Genomic DNA, 26,931 nt, shown 5'->3' with positions numbered 1-26,931 from the left:
TAGGGAGAAAAAAAAAATGTGGAGGAAAAAATGTGAGAAAACGGATATGAAAAGGGGGCGTTCCCGGAAAAGAGGGCCTGACGGGTCTTACTTCTGTTGGGGGAATTCCAAAGGGTGGCGGAGGACTTGGAGAGTCTCTTGTTTATAACCGAGTCCACGTGTTTGGGCAGGTTGACCGCCGACGCCGAGCATCTACCTGCGAAGCCAAGAGAGTAGTCCACAGAGATGGTGGGTCACACTGTTTCACACAGGGGAGGGAGACCTCCAGGATGTGTCACGGTGATATCTATCCCCCCCCACACACGCGTACATACATACAGCAAACATCCAAATACCAAAATGGTGTATTTCCAGAGGGCAACTATTTCTGATTCAAAAAGAAACAAAATAATAAAACATCTGTATTTAACTTTTCTCATCTGACAGTGTTATTTAACATTCCTTTGACATGGAGATAACGGGAAACAGAACTGAAATTCAAACTGTCATGTCAAAGTATACTTTGAGGAGCCTCCACCAAAAATCGAATACAATCTGAAAACAGACAATTGATGGTAGAGGGAAATAACACAGTTAGGGGGCTTTTTCTACACACGGAGCAAATATATTCAAATAAATATTGTGTTGAGTCTAGTGGGTCATGCATCATTCAGTTAGATCTTGATGTTCAAAATAGATACACTTGACAGTAGAAGTCAAAAGTTTGGACACACCTACTCATTGAAGGGCTTTTCTTTATTTGTACTATTTTCTACACTGTAGAATAATAGTGAAGACTTCAAAACCATGAAATAACACATGGAATCGTGTAGAAACCAAAAAAAAGTGTTAAACAAATCAAAATATATTTTATATTTGATACTCTTCAAAGTAGCCACCCTTGATGACAGCTTTGCAAACTCTTGACATTCTCTCAATCAGCTTCACCTGGAATGCTTTTCCAACAGTCTTGAAGGAGTTCCCACATATGCTGAGCACAAGTTGGCTGCTTTTCCTTCACCCTGTGGTCCAACTCATCCCTAACCATCTCAATTGGGTTGAGGTCGGGTGATTGTGGAGGCCAGTTCATCTGATGCAGCACTCTATCACTCTCCTTCTTGGTCAAATATCCCTTACACAGCCTGGAGGTGTGTTGGGTCATTGTCCTGTTGAAAAACAAATGGTAGTCCCACTAAGCGCAAACCAGATGGGATGGGGTATCGCTGCAGAATGCTGTGGTAGCCATGCTGGTTAAGTGTGCCTTGAATACTAAACAAATCACAGACAGTGTCACCAGCAAAGCACCCCCACACCATTACACCTTCTCCTCCATGCTTCACGGTGGGAACAACACATGCGGAGATCATTGTGAAGCAAAATTACAAGATTATATTATAATACTATTATTGCATCAAATGGTTGTTTTGTGGAATAGAATAGGGTTCTTAAAACACTCTCATCTGTGCGTGGTCTTCTTAGTTGGGCCTCTGGGGCTTAATGCTGACAGTGGATTTACGATGCCTTTGGTGATTAAAAACCTAAAGACCGCATTCCACAGCATGAGTTGGTGTGTCTGTACAGGGAGGTACCAGGGTAGAGATGGCTTGGGTATGAATAATGATGAGGGGAACCTTGTTTTGGGGGCCAGACCCTGTTTCCACACAATGAGAGACGTCTCTACAGCAGATACTGGCTGCTGTGAATTATTATTTTCTTTCATACGAAATCCTAACCTTGTGACCCATTCCACACATCTGTTATTTGTCATGTAAACTGGGTGTATCTTTGCCATATAAAAGATCTTTGTATTCTTTGTGACAGGGCTCTCAACACAACAGTCAAGAGTGTTGTGTCATTCACTTATGTGTGTGGTGTGACATGCTTTCCTTATTAATAAGTGAATAAATATTTAGTTTAAGTACAACTCTGACTTGGGTGATAAGTTCGTCTCTCCTCATTTGATAATAAATAAATAACCACCACAATCATCCGTTCACCTACTCTGCATTTCACAAAGACACGGAGGTTGGAACCAAAAAGCTCAAATTTGGACTCATCAGACCAAAGGACATATTTCCACCGGTCTAATGTCCATTGCTCGTGTTTCTTGGCCCAAGCAAGTCTCTTCTTCTCATTGGTGTCCTTTAGTAGTGGTTTCTTTGCAGCAATTCGATCATGAAAGCTTGATTCACGCAGTCCCCTCTGAACAGTTGATGTTGAGATATGTCTGTTACTTGAACTCTGTGAAGCATTTGGGCTGCAATTTCTGAGGCTGGTAACTCTAATGAATTTATCCTCTGCAGCAGAGGTAACGTTGGGTGTTCCTTTCCTGTGGCGGTCCTCATGAGAACCAGTTTCATCATAGTGATTGATGATGTATTTTTATGTTCTTGCCATAATATGGACTTGGTATTTTAGCCCCTAATAGGGGTATCTTCTGAATACTACCTTGTCACAACACAACTGATTGGCTCAAACGCATTAAGAAGGAAAGAAATTCCACAAATTCACTTTTAACACTACCTCATGAAGCTGGTTGAGAGAATGCCAAGGGTGTGCAAAGCTGGCATCAAGGCAATGGGTGTCTACATTGAAGAATCTACAATGTATTTTGATTTGTTTAACACTTTTTTGGTTACTACATGATTCCATATGTGTTATTTCATAGTGTTGATGTCTTCACTATTATTCTACAATGTAGAAAATAGTAAAAAAATAAAGAAAAACGATTGAATGAGTAGGTGTGTCCAAACGTTTGACTGGTACTGTATGTCTAACCTGCATTGATATGATTAGAATGTAACTGTAGAAGAGTATACGTCCCGTCTTTGTCCCAACCTGAGCCTGCTGTACACAAAGTAGTAACAGTGTTTTTGTTACCACAACCTGCTGTACTACACAAACTAATACCAATGTCAGTCAACACAGCTGACACAAATGTAACACAACTGACAACCAGTGGAGCGAACTACTGAGACAACCCACTGATTAAACACCATTCCCCTCCAGACCCTCTAATAGAGACTAATCATGTGAACATTGTGCCCTTTATTAAATGCCACCAGATGGATTCTCAGTAGTCCACTGTATCCTGTTTGTTTTATGCCTGTTACCGTTCAGTCTTTCTTTTCCTTCTTCTTTTTTCTACCTTTCAGTCTCAGAAAGCACTGGGTCTGAAAGAGGAGGCTGGGGGGCAGGTTGATTTGGCAGACAACATTTGCCATTACTCATGGCTCATAAGGGACGTAGTCTGGTCCCAGATCTGTTTGGCTGTCTTGCCAACGTCTATGGTCCTTGTGACCATAGACGCATAAACAGATCTGGGACCAGGCTATTAGTGATTCCATGACTTAAGATAATATACTGTATATGAGACCCCCTGAGATTTAGACTTGCAAAGGTAGAGAACAGCTAATGACCCTGAATTAAACAACCAGTCAAGCAGTAGCCTACACTATGTGCCTGAGGTTGGTTGTGCGGGTAAGGCCATAACCCTGCTTGCGTGGGTTCGAATCCCAGTCAAACTCAGGATTCTTCCTCACACTACTTATATTCATTCTGTCTGTCTCCCCTTCATTCCTTTCAATAAAATATGAATAATATAAAATCCTTTCAAAAAATTGTACACTGTAGAATCACCAGAGACCGTACAAAAACAGGGGGAAAGAAAATAAGGGGACGACTGTTGAGTATGTCGGACAAACGCAGACCGGAAAACATTGGTCAGAATTGTTTGTGTCTCGCAGGGCACCACTACATATCTAACACCATCACAGCCCACAACACCACACATATACACCTCAACCATGCCTGGACATCTCATATTCACCTCAGCCTTGACATTACCCATCTATTTCCTCACAAAATGAAGCCAATGTTCCCTCCCTCTGCAGGGAAATTAGACTACTGTAGTGTAGCACATCCCAGCAAGAGCAGATAGGGATATCAACCCACCTGTCGTGTGTGTGTGTGTGTGTGTGTGTGTGTGTGTGTGTGTGTGTGTGTGTGTGTGTGTGTGTGTGTGTGTGTGTGTGTGTGTGATTTAATTCGAGATAACTATGTATCTGTGATGAGGTTGAGAGGAGCTGATTGATGCCAGACTGAATCATGGAGAACCACCTCTGCTTAATAGGGTTGAAGGTGACTGGAATTCAAGTTTGACTGTTACTAATTGACTATATACTGTAAAGTGAGTGACCTAATTTATGGTTTACTTAAGTGCAAAACAACCGTAAGATTGTGAAAATATGTAGAATGTGAATGTCTGCACAGTAGTACCCTTTTCCCACTACTGAAGCGAGCCAAAACGAGCACTGGCCTGATAACGCATCCACCAAAGTTGCTGGAACTGTGCTGGGAAGGACCATGTGAAAAGAAATGATCCGAGCCAAAAGAGTCGTTTGGCTCGGCAAGATAGTGTCAAATGTGTATAGATGAGGCAGTTGTCTTTGAAGGAAGGAGAGGCTTTGGCAGTGTCTGGGTCAGTGGGCTCTGGTTCTGGGTTCCTGTTTCAGCGGTAGGTACTCACTTTCTCTCTGGCTGGAGTTCTGGCTGAGGCCTCCGGCCCAGGACAATCTCTGCTGACGGATCTCAGCCCAGGTCTTCTTAGTGGACCGCTGGAGGGCAGCCTCATACCGTTCCTTCATGCCAAACATGGAGAAATACTAGGTTAGCACTAGTTAATAATTATCTTACCCAATCTCTTCCTTATTCTCTTGTTCAGTTAAAGTGAGTGGAATTTAACCTCTCCTTTAGCATTTTCTGACCTTCATTAAGACAGTGTGGAAATAGAAATGGGAGACAGGTTAATAATAGAATCAAATTACATTTTCTTGGTCAGATACACATGGTTAGCTGAAGTTAATGCGAGTGTAGCGAAATGCTTGTGCTTCTAGTTCTGACAGTGCAGTCACGCTTTCAGTTTTGCGCGAATGCTGCCATCAATCCATGGTTTCTGGTTAGGCAAGGTTTTAATAGTCACAGTAGGTACAACATCTCTGAGTCAGCATATATGTCAATGTTATTGTCTGAGGCTACCCGCAACATATCCCAGTCCACGTGATCGAAGCAATCTTGAAGCGTGGAATCCGATTGGTCAGACCAGCGTTGGATAGACCTGAGCACAGGGGTTTCTTGTTTTAGTTTCTGCCTATAGGATGGGAGCAACAAACTGGAGTCATGGTCAGATTTGCCGAAGGGAGGGTGAAGGAGGGCTTTGTTTGCATCGCGGAAGTTAGAGTAGCAATGATCCAGAATGATACCAGCTCGTGTCACGCATTCGATATGATGATAGAATTTAGGAAGCCCTGTTCTCAGATTAGCTTTGTTAAAATATCCAGCTACAATAAATGCAGCCTCAGGATATATGGTTTCCAGTTTACATAGAGTCCAGTGAAGTTCTTTCAGGGCTGATGAGGTATCTGCTTGGGGGGATATACGCTGCTGTGACTATAATCAAAGAGAATTCTCTTGGGAGATAATGCGTCCCGCATTTGATTGTAAGGAATTCTAGGTCAGGTGAACAAAAGGACTTGAGTTCCTGTATGTTATTATGATTACACCGTGAGTTGTTAATCATAAGGCATAAGGCACTCCCGCCCTTTTTGCCAGAGAGATGTTTGTTTCTGTCGGCGCGATGCATGAAGAAACCGGGTTCCTGTACCGACTCTGACAACCTATCCCAAGTGAGCCATGTTTCCGTGAAACAGAGAATGTTACAATCTCTGATGTCTCTCTGGAAGGTAACTCGTTCCCTAATTTCGTACACCTTGTTGTCTAGAGATTGGACATTGGCGAGTAATATGCTCGGAAGCGGTGTGCTCGCCTTCTAAGTCTGACCAGTAGCCGCTCCGTCTGCCTCTCCTGCGGCGGCCACGTTGTTTTGGGTGGGCCTCTGGGATTAGATCCCATGTCCAGGGTGGAGGTCCGAACAAAGGATCACGCTTCAGGAAAGTCGTATCCCAGGTCGTAATGTTGGTAAGTTGACGTTTTATGGGCTAACAATGTAAGAAATAAAACATAAAAAATAAATAAAACGTAATAGTTTCCTAAGGACCTGAAGCGAGGAGACCATCTCTGTCGGCGACATCTTGCAGGGAAAGCAGGAAAGGCGGACGTGGGAATTGAACCCACAATCATCAGGGCTCTAATATTTGCTTGCTGTGAGGAGTGCTACCACCCGTTCTGGGGTGAAGTTTCCCTTAGGTACAGATCTAGGATCAGCTGCCCCTCCGCAAATACTAACCTTTGTCATTAGTTAAGAAAATTCTAAACTGACCTAAGATTAGCGTCTAGGGGTACTTCACCCTTCTCCCTCACAACCCACCTTGTTCTTCTCTAGTTTTTGTTTCTGCCTCTCCTCCAGGGCAGTGCGACGTTTCTCTGTCTTGATCCGCTGCTCCTCCAGCTTCCTGCGCCGCTCGTCCAGCTGGCTCTCCCTCAGCTGCCGGGCCTTTTCCTCTTTCTCCAGCCATTGGGACTTCTTCGCCGCTACGGGAAAACCACATCAGGAGGGTTAGAGAGGCAAGATAACAAAATTGGGAGCAAGAGAGAACTCTCCCTCTCTCTCTTTGAGGCCCTGTTCAAATGTTTCAAAAGTGCATCCTTCATTTCTCCCTTCCTTGAGACAATCACTGATTGGAAATGACTAGACAAGTGAAAGCCATGTGGGGGAGCCCTCTCATTCTTCCTGTCCACTTATCAGAGAATCCTCTCTTTGAATGCAATACCCTTGCCGCTGATAGGCAGAGCCCTGTTGCATTGTTAGATGTTGATCAACATTTTAACATTGTGTTTTAATCTGTTTCAATAAAAAAACAGTACTTCTTCCAAAAGAAAATCTGTGGTAAACAGTATTTTAAGTACTTTTAAATAAAAAGACAAATGTCTCTTCACTCTGATCTTGACTGTGCTTTAAAATCTCAAATCCCTCTAAAGTGCGGGTGTGTGAACCAGTGTTTCTTTTCAACAGGGAAATTCCACTTTCCCTCAGATATACATTGAATTACTTCACTTTGCACAGAGCGACACAGAGGCAGCATTATGCAAGGTTCAGCTGATACCCCTGGACTGACACTTTACCACGTTAATCGCATCATGTGCCGGTTTCAATAAACTGCATGCTTTGATATGGTAAGCGTCCCCACCCCCTGAGCCATTCAAAGAGGGTGTATAAGGTGGTATTATGCCACCACCTCTATGACTGCTCCTGCATCTTAAATGGCATCTTATTCCCTACATAGTGCACTACTTTATGACCAATGCCCTATAGGGAAATAGGGCACTAAATAGGCAACAGGGTACCATTTGGGACACAGAGTGCTTCTCTCTCTTTGCACATAAGCCACTATATCTTTTGGGGGTACTTGCTGCAACAAAAACGACGGGTGGTTATCAGATTACGTTAGGGGAAACTGGGGTAACATCGGAGGCAAACGCTTAGATTTATCGCAAGGTGCACAGCTGTGCTTTTATTTGAGAGAAGTAGGCTCAAGAAGCACCAGGAAACAAAAAGCACCATTACAACATGGCACAGCAGGCCAGAGGGCCCCAGCACTAACAACATGAGCTCCTACGTCTTATCTGCTACAGTCAGTGTGCATTTCGGTTCAACGTAATTACTTTTAATAACAGTACTTTGAATCCAGTAAGGCAAGGGCATATTTGAGGTCTAGCAGTAGAGGTAATTGCATGCAGACTGTCTCGGGTTTCAACCTTGTGGAAATCTGAAGTATGGGGAGTGAGAAGGAGGGATTGTGGGAGAAGGGAGGAGGAAGGAGAAGCAAGGCTTCCAGTGTCCACAGAGGCTACATGAAGGGCTGTCTATGGATGGAGAATTATACAGCTCTCGCCTCCACTGACTCAAAGGCACACTGACAAGGCACACATGAGATCTTGGCATATTGGCAGGGAGCAGCACAGTGACCATGCTAATTTAGAACATGCATAGCATTGAGGAGTAGGAAAAGATCATGCTATAGGAACTTTTATAATGCTGGTGTCAAATAGACAATTATTTTGTGAAATAAACACATACTTTCATTTAATAACTGATCTTAGGTCATTTAATAATGTCCCCAGTGATCTGATTTCAGTTTTGACATCTGTCGTCGTTTGAATAGGATGGCGTAGTGCCAGTTGAGCCAATTAAAAAGTGTGTGTGTGTGTGCATATTGAAAAGATCAACAGCTCTACATTCCCCTTGTGGATGTGACTTAAATATGGTCCTCCTTCCCTTCATCTCCCCTAATGTTTCCCTTCGTTGACACTCAACATCTTGGTCTGCTAGGCAGCAACTAGAGACATTAAATAAACATTAACTGAGTCATGTTCCCTCCCTGTCAACATAAAGTATGCAGTACACTCTACAGAGAGCCAAGAACGAACAACTCATATGGTCATAGGGCCAAACAAGTCTTCTTGGGCCAAAGAGGACATTTCATGCAATACTCAGCAGAGGCCTATCAAAATACTAAAACATACAGGGAGAAAATCCGATCTCGTTTGAGGGAGAAAAAAAAGAAGGAAAACAATTTAACAATATAGCCTACATTTGAAGAAGACACAGTACGCTCCAGCTTTTGATACTTCAAAAGACTAGCCTTCTTAGCCCGGGTTTTCCTTCATAACTGGGATTGCGAACACAAATATAGATTGCATCTTAGTGAATGAAGGGATTAGATCCAGGAGAAACCCTCTGTCTGGACTCCTGCCACAGTGGAATGACAATTACACTGATCCATGATGGTATAACGTATTTATCCCAGATTTACTGCACTTTACTATGATGATGAAGGCTGAATTTACCAGAAGGCATATGTATTACTTCTATGAGGTTCTTTACTTAAGCAGCTCCCAGCTTTGTACTCCAATTGTGACAACGGAACATATGGGACAACGAACATGACCTTTATGGTAAAAACTAGTCTCTCATGACAGACTGTTGACATACATGTTTACAAATGAAGTAGCTAGCCAGGGAATGTGAAAATTGGATCTGGGTTCCGAGATTAAGTATAAACACATTTGCCATTCAGCAAGGGTGATGTGACTTTTGATTCCTATCCTCTCTTTATAATTCCTGTATAAAATGGCAAAATAACTGCATTTAGTGGTAATAAATGATATATTATATGATTATACAGGTAACTGATCAAATAAAGGAAACACCAACATAAAGTGTCTTAATAGTGTGTTGGGCCACCACGAGCCAGAACAGCTTCAATGCACCTCGGCATAGTTTCTACAAGTGTCTGAAACTATTTCGGAGGGATGCGACACCATTCTTCCACGAGAAATTCCATAACTTGGTGATTTGTTGATGGTGGTGGAAAATACTTTCTCAGCCAGCCGTTACATAACATCCCATAAGTGTTCAATTAGGTTGAGATCTGGTGACTGATACGGCCATGGCATATGTTTTACATTGTTTTCATGCTCATCGAACCATTTAGTGACCACTCGTGCCTTCTGGATAGGGGCACTGTCATCTTATGGGGGGGCATAGCCATGGTAGCCAAAATGATGGCAAAAATAATGGCCTGCCCAGCATTTTTATACATGATGGGATGCTATAATGCTACAACACCTGCGTTCAATATACTTTGTATCATTTACTCAACATGGAAGGAAAACATGTGATGGAAGTAGACACTGGGCTGACGTCCTATGAAAACAAGGTGCACACACACAATGTGGGGCTGGTACAATTACCATATACTCATGCAGTTGAGTCCCTTTATGCGGTAACATGGACTCTTTACAACGTGATGAAACTGTGTTGCTCTTTGTTGAAACAAGCAAGGTCTTGTAGCAAATGAGTCGTCGGTTGGCTAGGCAACGCCCCCCTCCCTGCAGCAGCGGCACACATAGAAATAGAATGAATAGAACAGGCTTGGATCCTCTAACCCTGGCAATTTGGCTGATAAACTCATTGGTACTCTCACAATGGCAGCCTGGTACTGTGGTGCAATCATTTCCATGGTCATGTAGAAAGTTCATTCAAAATATTTTTTTGTCGAGACGGTGATTGAGCGACAAACAGGCACAATTGTTAAAATCAATAAAGGCAACAGGTCAAAACTGCAGGTCATGACAACAAGAATCCTCACCACTACCACCACCACCACTACCACCATGGACACATCGGTTGTGACTTACCTTGTATCTGGCCGAGCTTGTCTGGAGGGGGGTGAAAGAGAAGACAAGAGCAACTGTCAATCATGCAAAGCAGTGCACGTAGCCAGTGTGTCACTAGAGCCAAGTACAGCGTGACTTGTGAAATAAACAAACAAAACAACTCAAGCAGGTGACAGGCAGCCATCTTGACTGACAAAAGAAATAGAGCCAGAGAAGTGTTAAGGCAAGTGGAAGCAGGGCATTGACATACGCTACTATTAATTGAAAACGATTCTTTACCAAATTGACTTAAAGTTCAGAGCTGGGGATCTTTAAAGCATTTGTGAGTTCAAACAGAAAGGGGTTGGCTAGGCTATTGTTTTAATAAAACGCACATGAACATTTATTTGGAGCATGCACGTTGAAAACTGTGTCTTGAAAGCAAAATACTAAATCATCATTGGCTTGTTTTTCGTTCTCATTGAAGTGCTCAGCTTGAGCCACAGCCTAGGTTGGTTTGACGTTCATTCAACGTTTTCTAAATGTTTCTGTCATACATGTGCACACCATCTGTAGGCCTGAAAACAAAGCCAATGCCGACACAACCTAAAACAAAATCTGCCACCACCCCTTACCCCCCAACACTAGATGGCATCCTCTCCTTGTTTACAGAGTTTCGTCCTCTCAACCCCCCATCTCAGCTTACCCAGATATTTGGCCTTCTCCTCTCTCCGCTCCTTGGCCAGCTTCTGTCTGTCCTCTGACTTCACTGCGTCTAGGGTGAGAATGAGAGAACAAGAGAAAGAGCGAGAGAGAGGATGTGAACGTGACAGGTCATTGTACACAGAGAGAAGCCCCAATCCAGGCCCACATCGGCAGAGCGATGAAACACTGGAAGCTGGCAGTCAAATCTGGCAACTATATCAGAGCCAGATAGACTCCACTCTAGTATCTAATAGAAGTGAATGAGCAATGTGGAAAACACTCTGATTAGGACTGATGGTTAGTCACACCATGGCACACCTCGGCTACTGTGTCCTGGTGAGGATTCATGAGTGAACATGTAATTGCATTTAGTTAAGTAACGCACAGACAGAAACAGAATATGGCTATAAACAGGGATTATGTTCGTCCAGCATTCAATTTAGCCGTTATTGACTTATGAGGAAATGCATACCACATAAACAATCATGTTTGGAAGGTAGAGATGGTCTTTGTCCAACCTCGAGACAAAAACATTGTACATCAGAACAATCCGTTTCTATAGAGGTCCTCGTCGATCTTCAGGCAGAGCTGTCTTGCAAGTTATTGTATATGTTCAAAGTCCCTGATGGTGCTGACTGGAAAAAGGCGTGTGTATCTGTGTTACATTAGTGGAAAAAGGGAGAGGAGTGTTGATTTATCTTTTCCTACTGTAACATCTCTGGCGTCTGCATTCCTCTGAGCATTCCTCTGAGCATTCCTCCGAGCATTCCTCCGAGCATTCCTCTGAACATTCCTCCAAGCATTCCTCTGAGCACCGTAACTCATGCCTGGGAAGCATAGTCCTACTGTTACAGGAATTCTACTGCACCCCTTTGGATTGTTTGGTATAGATTCTTTGTGGAACATTTCCCCTGACCAATTGGATTTGAATGATATGTTTTAAAGATAATTCATGTAATTAGATGATCATGTTGTATATGATTCATTGCATAAGTATGACCTGAACTCCCTGAATGAAAACACCATACTGTAATTATTACAATGTAATTCTCAAACGCCAAGCACCATTTACTACCTTTTCATGACAATTTATCGGCATTTAACCAGCCAAGTTGAATTTTACTGTATGTGTGAAGGTTTCGGGCCTCATCTTCCATCCATTCCTTCCATAAACAGAGCATATGTTCTACATCCATGTCACGATTCATACCTCAGGGGATTGTAACACATTATAACAATATCATCACAGGGCTGAAACAATCCACCAGATACGGAATAAAAACAGCAGCCTCCCTATTACATCCTCTGACCCACTCTGATTATGTGTGTGTGTGTGTGTGTGTGTGTGTGTGTGTGTGTGTGTGTGTGTGTGTGTGTGTGTGTGTAGGCCCTGACCATCACGATGAGTCCCCCCACAGGAGCCTCAGAGACCGAAACAGAATCAAGTTGGCCCAGAAACACTGCAGCGTGTTTTGTTTCCAGACTGTTAGCAGCACACTCCTCAAATCTCAACAATACGGTTCTCTCTCATCTCTTTTACTTGCCTTTTTGAAAGGAATAGAGGAGCAGTTTTAAACATAGCTCTCATGGCAGATTGTAGTACTAGCTAACGCACACAGGATTTGGTTCTGGGGTCTGAGTTTTAATGCATTTTTGTCTGGGCATATCCAATGGGTATCCGTTAAATAGATACCTTCTCTCATTGGACAAAGATGGGCCTGCCTTTCTGGCTATACAGTGCCTTCAGAAAGTATTCGTATCCCTTGGCAGCTTCATTAAATAGTACCTGCAAAACACCAGTCTCAACATCAACAGTCAACAACTAGGCAGAGTTTAAAAGAAAAAGCTTTATCTCAGACTGGCCAATAAAAAGAAAAGATTAAGATGGGCAAAATAACACAGACACTGGACAGAGGAACCTAGAAGGCCAGCATCCCGGAGTCGCCACTTCACTGTTGACGTTGAGACTTTTGTTTTGCAAGTACTATTTAATGAAGCTGCCATTTGAGGACTTGTGAGGTGTCGGTTTCTCAAACTAGACACTCTAATGTACTTGTCCTCTTGCTCAGTTGTGCATCGGGGCCTCCCACTCCTCTTTCTATTCTGGTTAGAGCCCGTTTGTGCTGTTCTGTGAAGGGAGTAGTACACAGTGCTGTATGAGATCTTCAGTTTCTTGGCAATTTCTCACATGGAATAGTCTTTATTTCTCAGAACAAGAATAGACTGATGAGTTTCAGAAGAAAGATCTTTGTTTCTGGCCATTTTGAGCCCGTAATCGAACCCACAAATGTTGATGCTCCAGATACTCAACTTGTCTAAAGAAGTCCAGTTTTATTGCTTGTTTAATGAGAACAACAGTTTTCAGCAGTGCTAACATTATTGTAAAAGTTTTTTTTAATGATCAATTAGTCTTTTAAAATGATAAACTTGGATTAGCTAACACAACGTGCCATTGGAACACAGAAGTGATGGTTTCTGATAATGGGCCTCTGTAGATATTCCATTAAAAATCAACCGTTTCCAGCTACAATAGTCATTTACAACATTAACAATGTCTACACTGTATTTCTGATCAATTTGATGTTATTTTAATGGACAAAAACTTGGCTTTTCTTTCAAAAACAAGGACATTTCTAAGTGACCCCAAACTTTTGAACGAAGTGTAATTCTTATCAAAATTCTTCAAGCTCTGTCTAATTGGTTGTTGATCATTGCTAGACAACCATTTTCAAGTCTTACCATAGATTTTCAAGCAGATTTAAGTCAAAACTGTAACACGGCCATTCACTGTCTTCTTGGTAAGCAAAACCAGTGTAGACTTGGCCTTGTGTTTTAGGTTATTGTCCTGTGTACAGGCTTCCTTCTTCTCACTCTGTCAATTGGGTTAGTTAGTATTGTGGAGTAACTACAATGTTGCTGATCCATCCACAGGTTTTTCCTATCACAGCTATTAAATACTATAACTGTTTTAATGTCACCATTGGCCTCATGGTGAAATTCCTGAGATGTTTCCTTCCTCTCTGGCAACTGAGTTAGGAATTACGCCTTTGCGGTGTGTAGAATGTAGATCTTTGTAGTGACTGGGTGTATTGATACACCATCCAAATTGTAATCAATAACTTGCTCAAATTAATATTCAGTGTCTGCTTTTTTATTTTTACCCATCTACCAATAGGTGCCCTTCTTTGCGAGGCATTCGAAAACCTCCCTGGTCTTTGTGGTTGAATCTGTGTTTGAAAATCACTGCTCGAATGAGGGACCATACAGATATTTGTATGTGTGTGGTACAGAGTTGATGTTGTCATTGAAAAATCATGAGAAAACACTATTATCTCACACAGAGGGAGTTCATGCAACTTATTATGAGAATTGTTAAGCAAATGCTTACTCCTGAACTTACTTAGGCTTGCCATAACAAAGGGAATGAATACTTATTGACTCGAAGACATTTCAGCTTTTCGTTTTACATTCATTTGTAAACATTTCAAAAAACATAATTCTTCTTTGACATTATAGGGCATTGTGTGTAGGCCAGTGACACAAAATCTGACACAACTAAATGTGGAACAAGTCAAGGGGTGTAAATACTTTCCGAAGGCACTGTATTTATGTCCATGGGAAATCCACAAGAAAGTGTTACAGTAAAAACCAAGTCTCCATAGCAACAAAGTGCCGTGGAGAGGGGTTTGGGGGAGCTGTGTGTGTGCGCGCGTGTGTGACATGCGTGTGTATGTGGCTGGCTGAACTGAAGCAGCAGGGCCCCCTGACAGTGACAGTGAAGAGTAAAATCCCTGGTCTTTTAAAGATCTCTTGAAAACACAGGGACACTGAAAACCTCCCAGGGGGCAAGGGACCACCGGTGGCCAAGTGCCATGAGCTGTCAGACCCGAGTCTGAGATGTGACAAAGTTTAATTAAGGCGGACATTACGGAGGTAGTGCTCCCAAACACATGACTTGCCATTTAACTTAGCTAATTAAGAGCTGCAGAGTGTTTCTCGTCCTTTTCCTCTTCCTCCTACCCCCAGGGTAAGATTAAAAACAGAGGTAAGCTTGCATGACTGAGCAGAAAGGCAACCTGAAGGAGAGGAAGTGACAGAACTTGTTTGAGAATGTGCTGTCTCAGAGGTTTGTTGACTTATTGGTGCTCAAATGCTTCTAACAGAGACATAACATTATACGCCTTATCATAAGACACTACAAATGCTTTCGACAGATTATAGAGCATTATACCTGTAGGCTTTAAGTAAAGTGTTACCAATATCTTTTACATTACAAAAGCTGATCTGAGATCTGTTGTCTATTGAGAGATCCTGCAGTTCAATTAGATTGTCACTAAAATGAGCTCCTTGATCGGACTATCTGATCCTGCACACCAAAACCAGTCTTCTACTTTGGCGTTACTGTGATAATCAGTCAGTAGAACTATTTTGGTTCAGCTCTGCCACCTCACGCTACTGTTAAATAGACCATGACCACAGTCAATAGATTACTGGGCAAAGAATAAAATGGGCATAGAGAAAATAAGATTATGTTCACAAAACCCCCCAAACACATTTCTAAGTGTTTGCATTAGCCAGCACTTGGGGTAGGACAAGTAGTGGCATTGTGGAAACAAACGTGGTGGTGGTGCAACAGCAGGTCAAACTAGTCTAAATGACCCCCTGGCATCACTCAGTGAAATGTGATGCCCAGTCTGGTTAATTCCTCCAACTTTCATTTGAGACCGGAGGTGATTAGCGAGCAGGCTAGCTATAGCCCGTAAGCGACTAGCCTGTTAGCGAATAGCATTAGCCATCCACTCAACATTACATCAGAAATTACCCCAAAAATACAATTTTGGCTAAATTCTATAAATCCATAGCAACACAATTCCAGCTTAATGGATTTTGTCAAGTGAGCTGTAAGCGCTGTAACTAACCACCTGCAGCATGTCTATTGGATTTACCCCCAGCACTGAAAGCCTGTGGTCAGGATAATTCTGGACTGAACCATGTTGTTTTCCCAAGGGGTCGGATGACATCATCTGAGCACTGAGGTAATTGCTCAATAATCACAGGGCACTGCTGAAGATAGCCTTTATTATACAACCATGGATATCTAATGCTGTGTTCATACCCCTGAAAATGGTCATAAACTACTTCAAATGCTCTATGGTAGATAAAAAACACATACTAATGGGTAGCCATTTTCACACCATTTCCTTTATTACCGGTAACACCACAGTATAAGGAGACTTACCTTTATTACGTTTGGGGCTAGACCTTGAGCCAGGCATGGGCGATGTCGGTGTAGCAGGTGACTTCGGGATGATGTCCAGTTTCGTGGGTGTCCCCACTCTCCTTTGTTTGTCTTTTTTCGTGTAGGTTTCCATTATCTGGGCTGGGCCTGTTTTAGGGTGGCTTGTCAACCCCTCAGTGTCTTGCTTTGTGGGGTTTGGGTCCTGAGCCGGGTGGGGAGCTGGTCAGAGAAAGAGACAAAAAGAAGCCAGGTGAGAAAATTGCGGAGTGAGAAGTGTAACACACCACATTATAGAGATGGAATTCAACCTGTCCTCATTCCAAAGCAACTGCTTGTCTGGAGGTGGGTCTGAGTGACGTTGTATTGCTCTACTTTATAGTCTAGGATGTAACAGGTGCAACAGGTGGAATCAAGGTCTATTAAGAAACCCCTTCTCCATGGGGGTTTACCTAACAGTATACTGTACATACATACCGTACCAGCAAGTCATAGTACGAGATCAACAGAGAACACAGGCATTGTGCATTGTGGTCTCCGTTGAGCTACTCAACTAACTCTCAGCCTCAATAATGTAAAACTATAAACACACAAGAATGATAAAGCACAGCATGACAAGAACGATACATCTCACCCACTGGCAAACCTTAAAGTCTAAATGACTCAAGATATGCTTAGTCCACTAGCACTCTAATACAAGATCTCGGTTCTCTGGTCTGGCTCTCTAACTTTACCCCACACTCCTCTCTCTCAGAACGACCGGCTGATTTATCGACAGTCAGGGCTGAGTGAATTCTCTCCCTGGCAGAACAAAACAAGGTAATTGCCTCTCTGCCTCTTGATGATTCTACTGGGGAGGAACGGATTGATTTAGTGAGAGGAGGGGGGAAAAAATAATTGCAGGTTCCTCTCTTTATGACAAAGGTCATCATTAATTTAGCCAGAGAACATTTTAAAAGCGTACTCTGTAGTTTCATACTAAAAAAGTAGTGTCTGGTCTTGTTGAGTATTTTTTTGAGTAAATTGAACACTGGCTTACATGGCACTAAGTGTGTTATTGTGTGTGTACAGGTTCAGTGGGCCTTGATTGTGTGTGCATTTCATCCTGTGACCACATAAGACAATGGGATCACAGGTTGCACCTGCAAAAACCTTTAGGAATAGAAACAGTTGGACAGGGTGTTGGTTACGAGAGCTCCACGGCTGGGTCAGTGCCTCAGTGGCAGTGTGACTCACACTTGGCAGCTTGAGCCTGAAGCTCCCTGCTCAAACATAACTTTGCCCAGGCTTTGGAGGCCTCACAAAGGCCTAGGGAGAAATGTTTGGCTCCTTTGTCCACTCAGCACTGTCGCCCTACATTCCCTCTGCAACACTCAGCATTGAGCCGAGTTTCTTCCACATAGTCTCTCAGGGTAAACATTGGGGCAACGTGCTTTAAATGACTCATCCAGGGCTAAAAACAATGACGGTGGAGCAGGTATGTCACAAAGGACCATTGACAGGAGATTTACTCTCTTCTGTGCAACACAGTGGCACGTATGATAATGCCACACAGTGCAGCAATGCTGGAAGAAGCAAATAGTGTATAACTTTGGAAATTCAATATGATGTACTTAGTATCGAATCTAGCTGCATGTAGCCTATACAGTATAGCTATATTGTTTTGAAGAGTACTCTGATACTGAACAGTAGGTGTGTGTATAGAAATTGAATGACTAGAACGGACACGCCCATCTAGTCATTCTATTTCTATGGGAACAGGTCTCCTCCATATTGACATTGTCGTTCTCAGTCACCTGCCATCTGTTGTACAGTCTACCTGGCACAGAGAGACACACACAGCTAACCAGACCTCCTCCATCACATACACTATGCATTTTTGTGGGAAGCTGGCATGCACCTGGCAGAGTGAAACCTGTGTGAATTATACATGTTATGGTCTGCTTGAGGTAGTGATGGAAATAAGACCGGCATTCAGGCAACCTGCTGCTAACCTCCGCAAAGAACAGAGAGTGGGTGGGCATGGGTGGCCAACCAAGTCAACAGGGAGAACCAAGGGAGAACCAACCAAAAAAAGAAGAACCCACTCCATGAAGCATATTGTATATCAATATCAACACCATTTATCAGTTCTGGAATGAGAGCATTTACTCTGATGACTCTTAGTAGGACATTGGCGCCATGGGCTTCCTTGAGAGGTGAGACTGGGGCGAGAGAAAGACAGCGACAGAGACATCGATGGAAAGAGAGAGAGAGAGAGAGAGAGAGAGAGAGAGAGAGAGAGAGTGCTGGCATGCGAGATGAGCTGAGACGAGTCTATGGGGGAGCTCAGCTGAGACGAGACAGATACACAGCGGTCCCCTGCTCAAAGCCTGCCACTGTTAAATAAGTACTGGGCCAGCGAGGTGGATGAGCTCAGTGATGCACTCAGAGAGAGAGGAGCCATTGTTGGTGTCTCTGTATGGCAACGGGCCTGCTGCCAAACACACTGCAATGACAGGGAGAAGTGTCAGAGGGGAAGATATATAGAGAGGGGGAAACAGGAAGAGGGCAGAGAGAGAGAGAGAGGACAGAGACAGGGGGAGAGTGAGAGAGAGAGAAGAGATATAAAAAGGGGGGGATATATGGAGAAAGGGAGAGAGAAACAGAAAGAGGGAGAGAGAGAGCTTGTGCAGAGGATGGCAACTAGAATCTATGACTAGGGTGGCTGGATGGCAGGAAGCTTGGCCCCGGTGATGTACTGGGCCGTACGCACCACCCTCTGTAGTGCCTTGCAGTCGGAAGCCGAGCAGTTGCAAAACCAGGCAGTGAGGCAAATCGTCAGAATGCTCTCGATGGTGAAGCTGTAAAACCTTTTGAGGATCTGAGGACCCATGCCAAATCTTTTCAGTCTCCATAGGGGGAAAAGGTTTTGTCGTGCCCTCTTCATGACTGTCTTGGTGTGCTTGGACCATGTTAGTTTGTTGGTGATGTGGACGCCAAGGAATGTGTTGGTCATGTGGACGCCCCATCGATGAGAATGGAGGTGTGCTCCGTCCTCCTTTCTCCTTTGTCTTGGTCACGTTGAGGGAGAGGTTGTTTCCTTGCACCACGCGGTCAGGTCTCTGACCTCCTCCCTATAGGCTGTCTCATCGTTGTCGGTGATCAGGCCTACCACTGTTGTGTGTTGCAGTCGTGCCTGGACGTGCAGTCAAGAGTGAACAGGGAGTATAGGAGGGGACTGAGCACACACGCCTGAGGAGCCCCGTGTTGAGGATCAGTGTGGCAGATGTGTTGTTACCACCTGGGGGCGGCCCATCAGGAAGTCCAGGATCCAGTTGCAGAGGGAGGTGTTTAGTCCCAGGGTCCTTAGCTTAGTGATGAGCTTTGAGGGCACTATGGTGCTGTACTCTGAGGGAGCATATCATAGCATACTCATTAACACCTGAGGACTTATGGTCATAAAGAACATAATGGGTAGCAGTGCTGAGTGCGACCGCTCTGATAATCTGCATGATATATACAGTGTAGTGTCTATGATATACATTTGTAGGAAAGCCCAGTCTGGAGGCACATTGTGTATGCTGAATACAAATTAAACCGTATACTACTAAGCGTAAGAGTTAGAGGAAATGAGAAGAGGTGTTGTTTTGTGTTGTGCTGCAGGCTAGGGGAGGTTTGGCTGATTAATATTCCATGGTGTTTTGGTGCAGTGGAGAGAAACGAGGGTCATTATGGATGTGATATTCTGGCTGCCTGCAGCCCTGCACTTTCGGACAACAGAGAAGGGATTGCTGATACAAAGACCAAGAGAATAGACACTCTATTTGTCTCCCTGAATAATATTTTATGTTAGTGACATTTAGTCATCTGTGCCCGTACTCTCAGAGTAGGAGTGCTGTTCTAGGACCAGTTTGGACTTTAATATGACAATGAGTAAGATGACATGGACAAACAGGAGCTGATCCTAGATCAGCACTCTTACTTTGAGATGCTTTATGAATACGGGCACTGAGCAACAAGCCTGGTAACCCCATGCCAGTTACCCTGACAGGATTGGGGCACAGCACAGCAACAAAATGTTAACACGCTAGCTGCAATTTAACACACTGTGGTTTTCAAAATGCAAATCTGATATTTGCACCGATGTACTCAATGAATTCCAACATAACCATTACTCGACTTACTGTCGATTAACCATTCAAATACTGCCTTCTGGCGTCGAACAGTGACCCAAGTCTTCTGAGTGTAAAAACGGCTAAAAACAACTTAATTCAAGAATTGAATGCAATAGGCATGCTTATGATGTAGACACTGCTGTCCAGCTGTGTGTATATTCAAGTGCCAAATGTCAAAATCATTCAGTCACATTATTACTCACAGAATAAACTGGAACTCTGTTTAGTGAGTAGTAGGCCCGTTCCTTGTTTGGTCTCTCTACATTTTGAAGAGCCCAAATACAGTGCGCATATACACGTGCAAACACACACACACCGACTTAATGTGTCTTTAGGCTTCTTGGATTGTTCCTACCCCTCTAAATGCCGCCTTGCACAGACCTTGAGAAGTGCCACTAGAATCAATCTAAATAATGAACACTATGACACTGCAGATTTCCATGTTGAAGAGGGTCGCTACTTTCTATCAAACCTGGGTTCACATACTATTTGACATTTTTCAAATACTTTGAGAGTTTACTTCAGCCTGCCTGTAGTGCAAGATGGGTAGCGTTTGCACTGTCGTGACTATTCTAATGGTCCCATTGTACCAGACAAGTTGAATAAAACACGGATAAAGTATTTGAAATGCTTTCAAATAGTATTTGAGCCCAGGTCTGCTGTGGGTATATAGAGACAAACAGTGAAAAGCAGAGGGTTGAGCAGGCCAGGTCAAGGCCCAGAAAGTGGGACAGACCAGCTTCAGGAATCTGAGGCATACTGGTCCTGTACACTGTCCAGTTCAGTTATTTTATTGTTGCTCTTTAATTATTTGTAATTTATTTTCTTTTTTTCTATTTTTTTACTTCAGTTTATTTAGTAAATACTTTCTTAACATGTATTTTTTTCTTTAAACTGCACTTTTGGTTAAGGGCTTGTAAGTAAGCATTTTTCCCTGTAAAGTCTACACCTGTTATATTTGCATGTGACAAATAACATTTGATTTGATTTGTATTACACAAACAATAGCCCCTCACAGTAGCCCTGGGACTGCCTCCCAGGGACTGCCGTGCGGAAGAAATATCAGCCCACAGAGGGACGCACGAGATTGAACTTCACACAACTTTCTAGAGCAGTAGTCACCAACTGGTCGATCGCGATCTCCAAAGAATTCCTAGTCAATTGCCAAATATTTCTGTAAAAACCCCAATGATAAGGCCTAGAACTAGAGGACTAAAAGTCATATCCAGAGATGAGACATATATTTCAACGGATGGTAGTGAGATCTCGATAAAGTTTTCTGTTACCAAAATTAGAATCCGTTATGAACAGAGTAGACAAAGATATGTGGACTTTACACTTTGCCAAAGTGTAAATGAGTGCAAAGAAGTGCAAATTTGAGTTATTGCACACGGGCACTTCATAGAGTAGGTATTCCCTAACGGAAATATGCACACGCACGCTAGAACATGTCAATAGGATCTCACTAGATCGTGCTTGGCTCTGCCCACCTCATTGCTTATTCTGCCCACTATGATTCACTTGTTCCCATTGGAAAAGGCATGCTGTGGTCTATCTTTGGTTAGTTATAAAAATCTTAGTCGTATCTGTCCCATTCTGGCATCTGTGAGAGCATGGGCTGAGCCATTGAGGCCATCTCCATTTTGAAGTAGTCCATTTTCTTCTAATACTTCTATGAGTTGGTAAACAAACTGAAAGGTACCATACTGCCACCTTGAGTGAATTGTTTAAACAGTTATATAGTTGGCGATTTACTGTCGCCTGCAGTTATGTTTGCTCATGACACGAGCATAATTAATTGGCGAATACCTCCTGATGAACTGGATGGAAGTATGTGATCCTTCCTTAACTCATAGGAAATGCCATTGCTAAGAGAGGATGGATTTTTAGTAAGGTAGGATTTCTTTCGCTTATTGCTATGGTCATTAATTGTACTGCACAAATAGTACAGGAATCTCAGAAGATTGATTTGGTGGTAGCAGCAGCAGAGAAGGTTTTGGGTGTCAGAGATTTTAGCACAGAACTACAGGGGTTTTAAGAGAAGGGGTTCCATCCTCCCAGGCCGACGGCCAGGTGTTGGATCTGTTAGGGCCAAAGTAGTGGGAAGGGGTGATGGGTTTGTTGGGGATAGTGGCAGGGTTGCCATGTCTGAGATTTTGACTGAAAATTGGGCTACTTTGAAAACGATCGCGGGTGAAAACATGTTGGACGTGGAATGCAGATTTTTGGACTATACTCATTTGCACCGCGGCCGCCATCTGGCAGTGAGGCAACGTGTTGCTGTGCTACTTTGAACTGGACTGTGTTTACAGCATGAGTGGTCATGAGTAGATGAGCTTGTTTTGTGATCAAAGTGAAAGCTGCATTTAGCCACGTGTGCACATTGTGTTCATATCCTTGGCTAGTTAGTGAGTTATTAGCCCAGTTATAGATACTTTGCAGTCAGCAATAGGGGAGTGATTGCCTTCTACAAGAGCCCAAAATGTGTACATTTCTAGACATCTTTGAAAAGTGAGTCAGGTAAAGAGCTTTTTTTGTCTTAAAGGGGCAGTGTAGTAATTTAAGACAGGCTTGAATAAGCTAAGTAGCCATTAGGCAGAGGGTAGCATGATTCTCTGTAATAATGGTATGGGAATAATAATACATTATATTTTGTACATTTTTTTGGCATCAAACAACACAACAACAAATCTGAAGGACAAGTGGATAAACAGGTTAATGTCAAGCCCTGCAAGTTTTTTTTAAGTCTTAAGGAATGTAGGCCAATATTGAACACCACATATTGGCTGCTGCTAAAAGGCTGAATGCCAGCTGGTCAGCGCATGCCCTAAGTACGCGTCTGGTCCCACTGCCTTGTGAATGTTAACCTTTTATAAGGTTTTACTCACATCGGCTATGGAGAGTGAGATCACACAGTCATCGAGAATAGCTGGTGTTCTCATGCATGGTTCAGTGCTGTTTGCCTCGAAGAGAGCATAGAAGGAATTTAGCTCATCTGGTAGGCTCGCTTCACTGAGCATCTCGCGGCTGGGTTTCCCTTTATAATCCGTGATAGTTTGCAAGCCCTGCAACATCCGATGGGCGTTAGAGCCAGTGTAGTAGGATTAGATCTTAGTCCCGTACTGACATTTTGACTGTTTGATGGCTCGTCGGAGGTCGGATTTCTTATAAGAGCTCGGAATAGCGTCCCGCTCCATGAAAGCGGCAGCTGTAGCGCTTAAATCAGTGCTGATGTTACCTGTAATACATGGCTTCTGATTGGGATATGTACGTACGGTCTCTGATAGAGTTATGATCAGACTTGCCAAATGGAGGGTGAGGGAGAGCTTTGTATGCGTTTCTATGTGTGGAGTAAAGGTGATCTAAAGTGTTTTCGTCTCTAGTTGCACAGGTGACATGCTGGTAAAAATGAGGTAAGACAGATTTCAGTTCATCTGCATTAAAATCACTGGCCACTAGGAGCACCGCCTCTGGTATCAGAATACAGCGATATGGTCTGTTTAAAGAGGCTGAGGATGTCAGGGCTTTGCTGCACTGCATCTTTTCCAGGTCTAGAGGTAAACTGTAATTTCACTGCTCTAGCTCTTCTAAGTGACTTTCCATATCATGGTCTGAAATACAGCTGCATATAGTAGGTGATGAGGCCACTGACATAAGTGCAAATGGCAACATTGCAACTGAAAATGTCAGTAATTCAATTTCTCAGAGGAGAAACCACTGCTTTTTTCGTAATCAACTCGCTTCCTGGGTTCTGGTGAGTCATACCAAATAAATGTCTCAAATCAAAGCACTTTACATAAAAATGACTGATGTGATATCTTTGATTAAAAATTACACACAAATTTGGCAGCCTGAAAATCAAAAAATACAAAAAACATTTATGCATGCATGCTTCTATTTTCAAAGCCCAAAATACATATGAAAGCTGTAAATGCCATCAAACCAAAAAAACATGTTATCATTGTGTCCTTGAGAAGTTGATCCCATTAGAATGTAAGGTATTTCATATCTCAACACTGTTCACTCAGGCCTTAAGTAACTGCCTAAATGCGCTGTGCCAGTCTGGTTGCCTGATACCCTAGCAGTCGTAAGAAGTGGGGAATTCGGACCTGGGTTTGTGTGTGTGTGTGTATGTGTGTGTGTATACCACACCCCTTTCTGTTGGCTACCTGTTCTTCAAACTCAAACCGCTGTGAGGCGGTGTCATCATACATGCATTGAGGAACAAAGAGCGATGAGGTTGTCTCATCCACAACGCAAACATATGACTCAAACGCCAAAGTATGACTAAATATTACTCAAGCATACCATCAACTAAGGCAATGGGAATGTGAAACTAAGAAATCCCCTAGCCTGGTCCCAGATCTGTTTGTGACGTCTTTAGTGCCTTGCCAACTCATTTGGCCATTGTCACGCCAAACAATGACCATAGGATTTAGCAAGAAAACAGATATCAGACCAGGCTTGGATTCCCACTATCCACAGAAGTACAGTGCCTTGCGAAAGTATTCGGCCCCCTTGAACTTTGCAACCTTTTGCCACATTTCAGGCTTCAAACATAAAGATATAAAACTGTATTTTTTTGTGAAGAATCAACAACAAGTGGGACACAATCATGAAGTGGAACGACATTTATTGGATATTTCAAACTTTTTTAACAAATCAAAAACTGAAAAATTGGGGCGTGCAAAATTATTCAGCCCCCTTAAGTTAATACTTTGTAGCACCACCTTTTGCTGCAATTACAGCTGTAAGTCGCTTGAGATATGTCTCTATCAGTTTTGCACATCGAGAGACTGAAATTTTTTCCCATTCCTCCTTGCAAAACAGCTCGAGCTCAGTGAGGTTGGATGGAGAGCATTTGTGAACAGCAGTTTTCAGTTCTTTCCACAGATTCTCGATTGGATTCAGGTCTGGACTTTGACTTGGCCATTCTAACACCTGGATATGTTTATTTTTGAACCATTCCATTGTAGATTTTGCTTTATGTTTTGGATCATTGTCTTGTTGGAAGACAAATCTCCGTCCCAGTCTCAGGTCTTTTGCAGACTCCATCAGGTTTTCTTCCAGAATGGTCCTGTATTTGGCTCCATCCATCTTCCCATCAATTTTAACCATCTTCCCTGTCCCTGATGAAGAAAAGCAGGCCCAAACCATGATGCTGCCACCACCATGTTTGACAGTGGGGATGGTGTGTTCAGGGTGATGAGCTGTGTTGCTTTTACGCCAAACATAATGTTTTGCATTGTTGCCAAAAAGTTCAATTTTGGTTTCATCTGACCAGAGCACCTTCTTCCACATGTTTGGTGTGTCTCCCAGGTGGCTTGTGGCAAACTTTAAACAACACTTTTTATGGATATCTTTAAGAAATGGCTTTCTTCTTGCCACTCTTCCATAAAGGCCAGATTTGTGCAATATACGACTGATTGTTGTCCTATGGACAGAGTCTCCCACCTCAGCTGTAGATCTCTGCAGTTCATCCAGAGTGATCATGGGCCTCTTGGCTGCATCTCTGATCAGTCTTCTCCTTGTATGAGCTGAAAGTTTAGAGGGACGGCCAGGTCTTGGTAGATTTTCAGTGGTCTGATACTCCTTCCATTTCAATATTATCGCTTGCACAGTGCTCCTTGGGATGTTTAAAGCTTGGGAAATCTTTTTGTATCCAAATCCGGCTTTAAACTTCTTCACAACAGTATCTCGGACCTGCCTGGTGTGTTCCTTGTTCTTCATGATGCTCTCTGCGCTTTTAACGGACCTCTGAGACTATCACAGTGCAGGTGCATTTATACGGAGACTTGATTACACACAGGTGGATTGTATTTATCATCATTAGTCATTTAGGTCAACATTGGATCATTCAGAGATCCTCACTGAACTTCTGGAGAGAGTTTGCTGCACTGAAAGTAAAGGGGCTGAATAATTTTGCACGCCCAATTTTTCAGTTTTTGATTTGTTAAAAAAGTTTGAAATATCCAATAAATGTCGTTCCACTTCATGATTGTGTCCCACTTGTTGTTGATTCTTCACAAAAAATACAGTTTTATATCTTTGTTGGAAGCCTGAAATGTGGCAAAAGGTCGCATACTTTCGCAAGGCACTGTAGATCCTGGTCCCAGGAAATCAACCAATTAGATCACTTACAAACACAGTGAGTCACTCATCTGCACCCAAACATAAAACCCTGGGTATTATCATTGGCACTGGCATGGCCCAGGACATGATGGAAATATAGGACAGGGAGGGAATTAAATATTCATAGATCCAAGTATTGCTCTCTCAAGCACATCTCTCTTCCCGTCTCCTGCCAAACCAGGCAAAAAAGGACCGAGCACAGCAAGACAACCACTGGTAATAGTGGCTAGTGATATGTGGACTTGGAAGCCCAAGCATAAAAATAGACTTCAAACTGAACTTGACAGAAAAAGAGCACTGAGTAAACAGGGTGGGAACTCTGTATTGGTTCTCTTTCAAAATGGAAATGAGGCAAACAACAGGCTAGGAAATAGCATCAGGTCCCGAGCTGTGAAATCAGAGAGTGGAAAGGGAAAAGGGCTGCTCCGAAAAAGAGTAAAGAGGAACTCGGGAGGCCGAAAGAGAATAGGTCTGCATCTCATTTGAGCGGGACAGGGAACTAATGAATTACCTCACTGTCACCCCCCTCGCTCCTCTCTCGGCCCTCACACTCTCACCCCGAATGGGGTGATGTAAGGGGCTATGGTGGGGCCCCAGACACACTGG

The 26,931-nt window shown here is 43.1% G+C and overlaps 1 protein-coding gene across 7 annotated transcripts in view; it reads right to left on the bottom strand.

Annotated features, from left to right (window-relative positions):
- Positions 1-26,931, bottom strand: part of LOC115141220 (MAP7 domain-containing protein 1-like) — a 77,978-nt gene that overhangs the window by 28,774 nt on the left and 22,273 nt on the right. For 3 of the 7 annotated variants that reach the window (XR_010458473.1, XR_010458474.1, XM_029679956.2), the window contains exons 2-7: positions 16,040-16,258; positions 10,802-10,870; positions 10,138-10,158; positions 6,305-6,468; positions 4,508-4,619; positions 92-196 (exon numbers count right to left, since the gene is read on the bottom strand). Coding sequence is in view for 1 of the 7 variants with exons in the window: in XM_029679956.2 (XP_029535816.2) it covers positions 92-196; positions 4,508-4,619; positions 6,305-6,468; positions 10,138-10,158; positions 10,802-10,870; positions 16,040-16,258 (690 nt within the window). In the remaining 6 variants the exon portion in view is untranslated. The remainder of the gene's footprint in view (positions 1-91; positions 197-4,507; positions 4,620-6,304; positions 6,469-10,137; positions 10,159-10,801; positions 10,871-16,039; positions 16,259-26,931) is intronic. The other 4 variants (XR_010458476.1, XR_010458477.1, XR_010458475.1 and 1 more) reach the window with 3 other exon arrangements.

This window comes from Oncorhynchus nerka, linkage group LG14 (assembly GCF_034236695.1).
Source record: "Oncorhynchus nerka isolate Pitt River linkage group LG14, Oner_Uvic_2.0, whole genome shotgun sequence".
Classification (NCBI taxonomy): domain Eukaryota; kingdom Metazoa; phylum Chordata; class Actinopteri; order Salmoniformes; family Salmonidae; genus Oncorhynchus; species Oncorhynchus nerka.
Note: the sequence above shows the minus strand (reverse complement) of the source record. Positions and strands in the feature narration are given on the sequence as shown.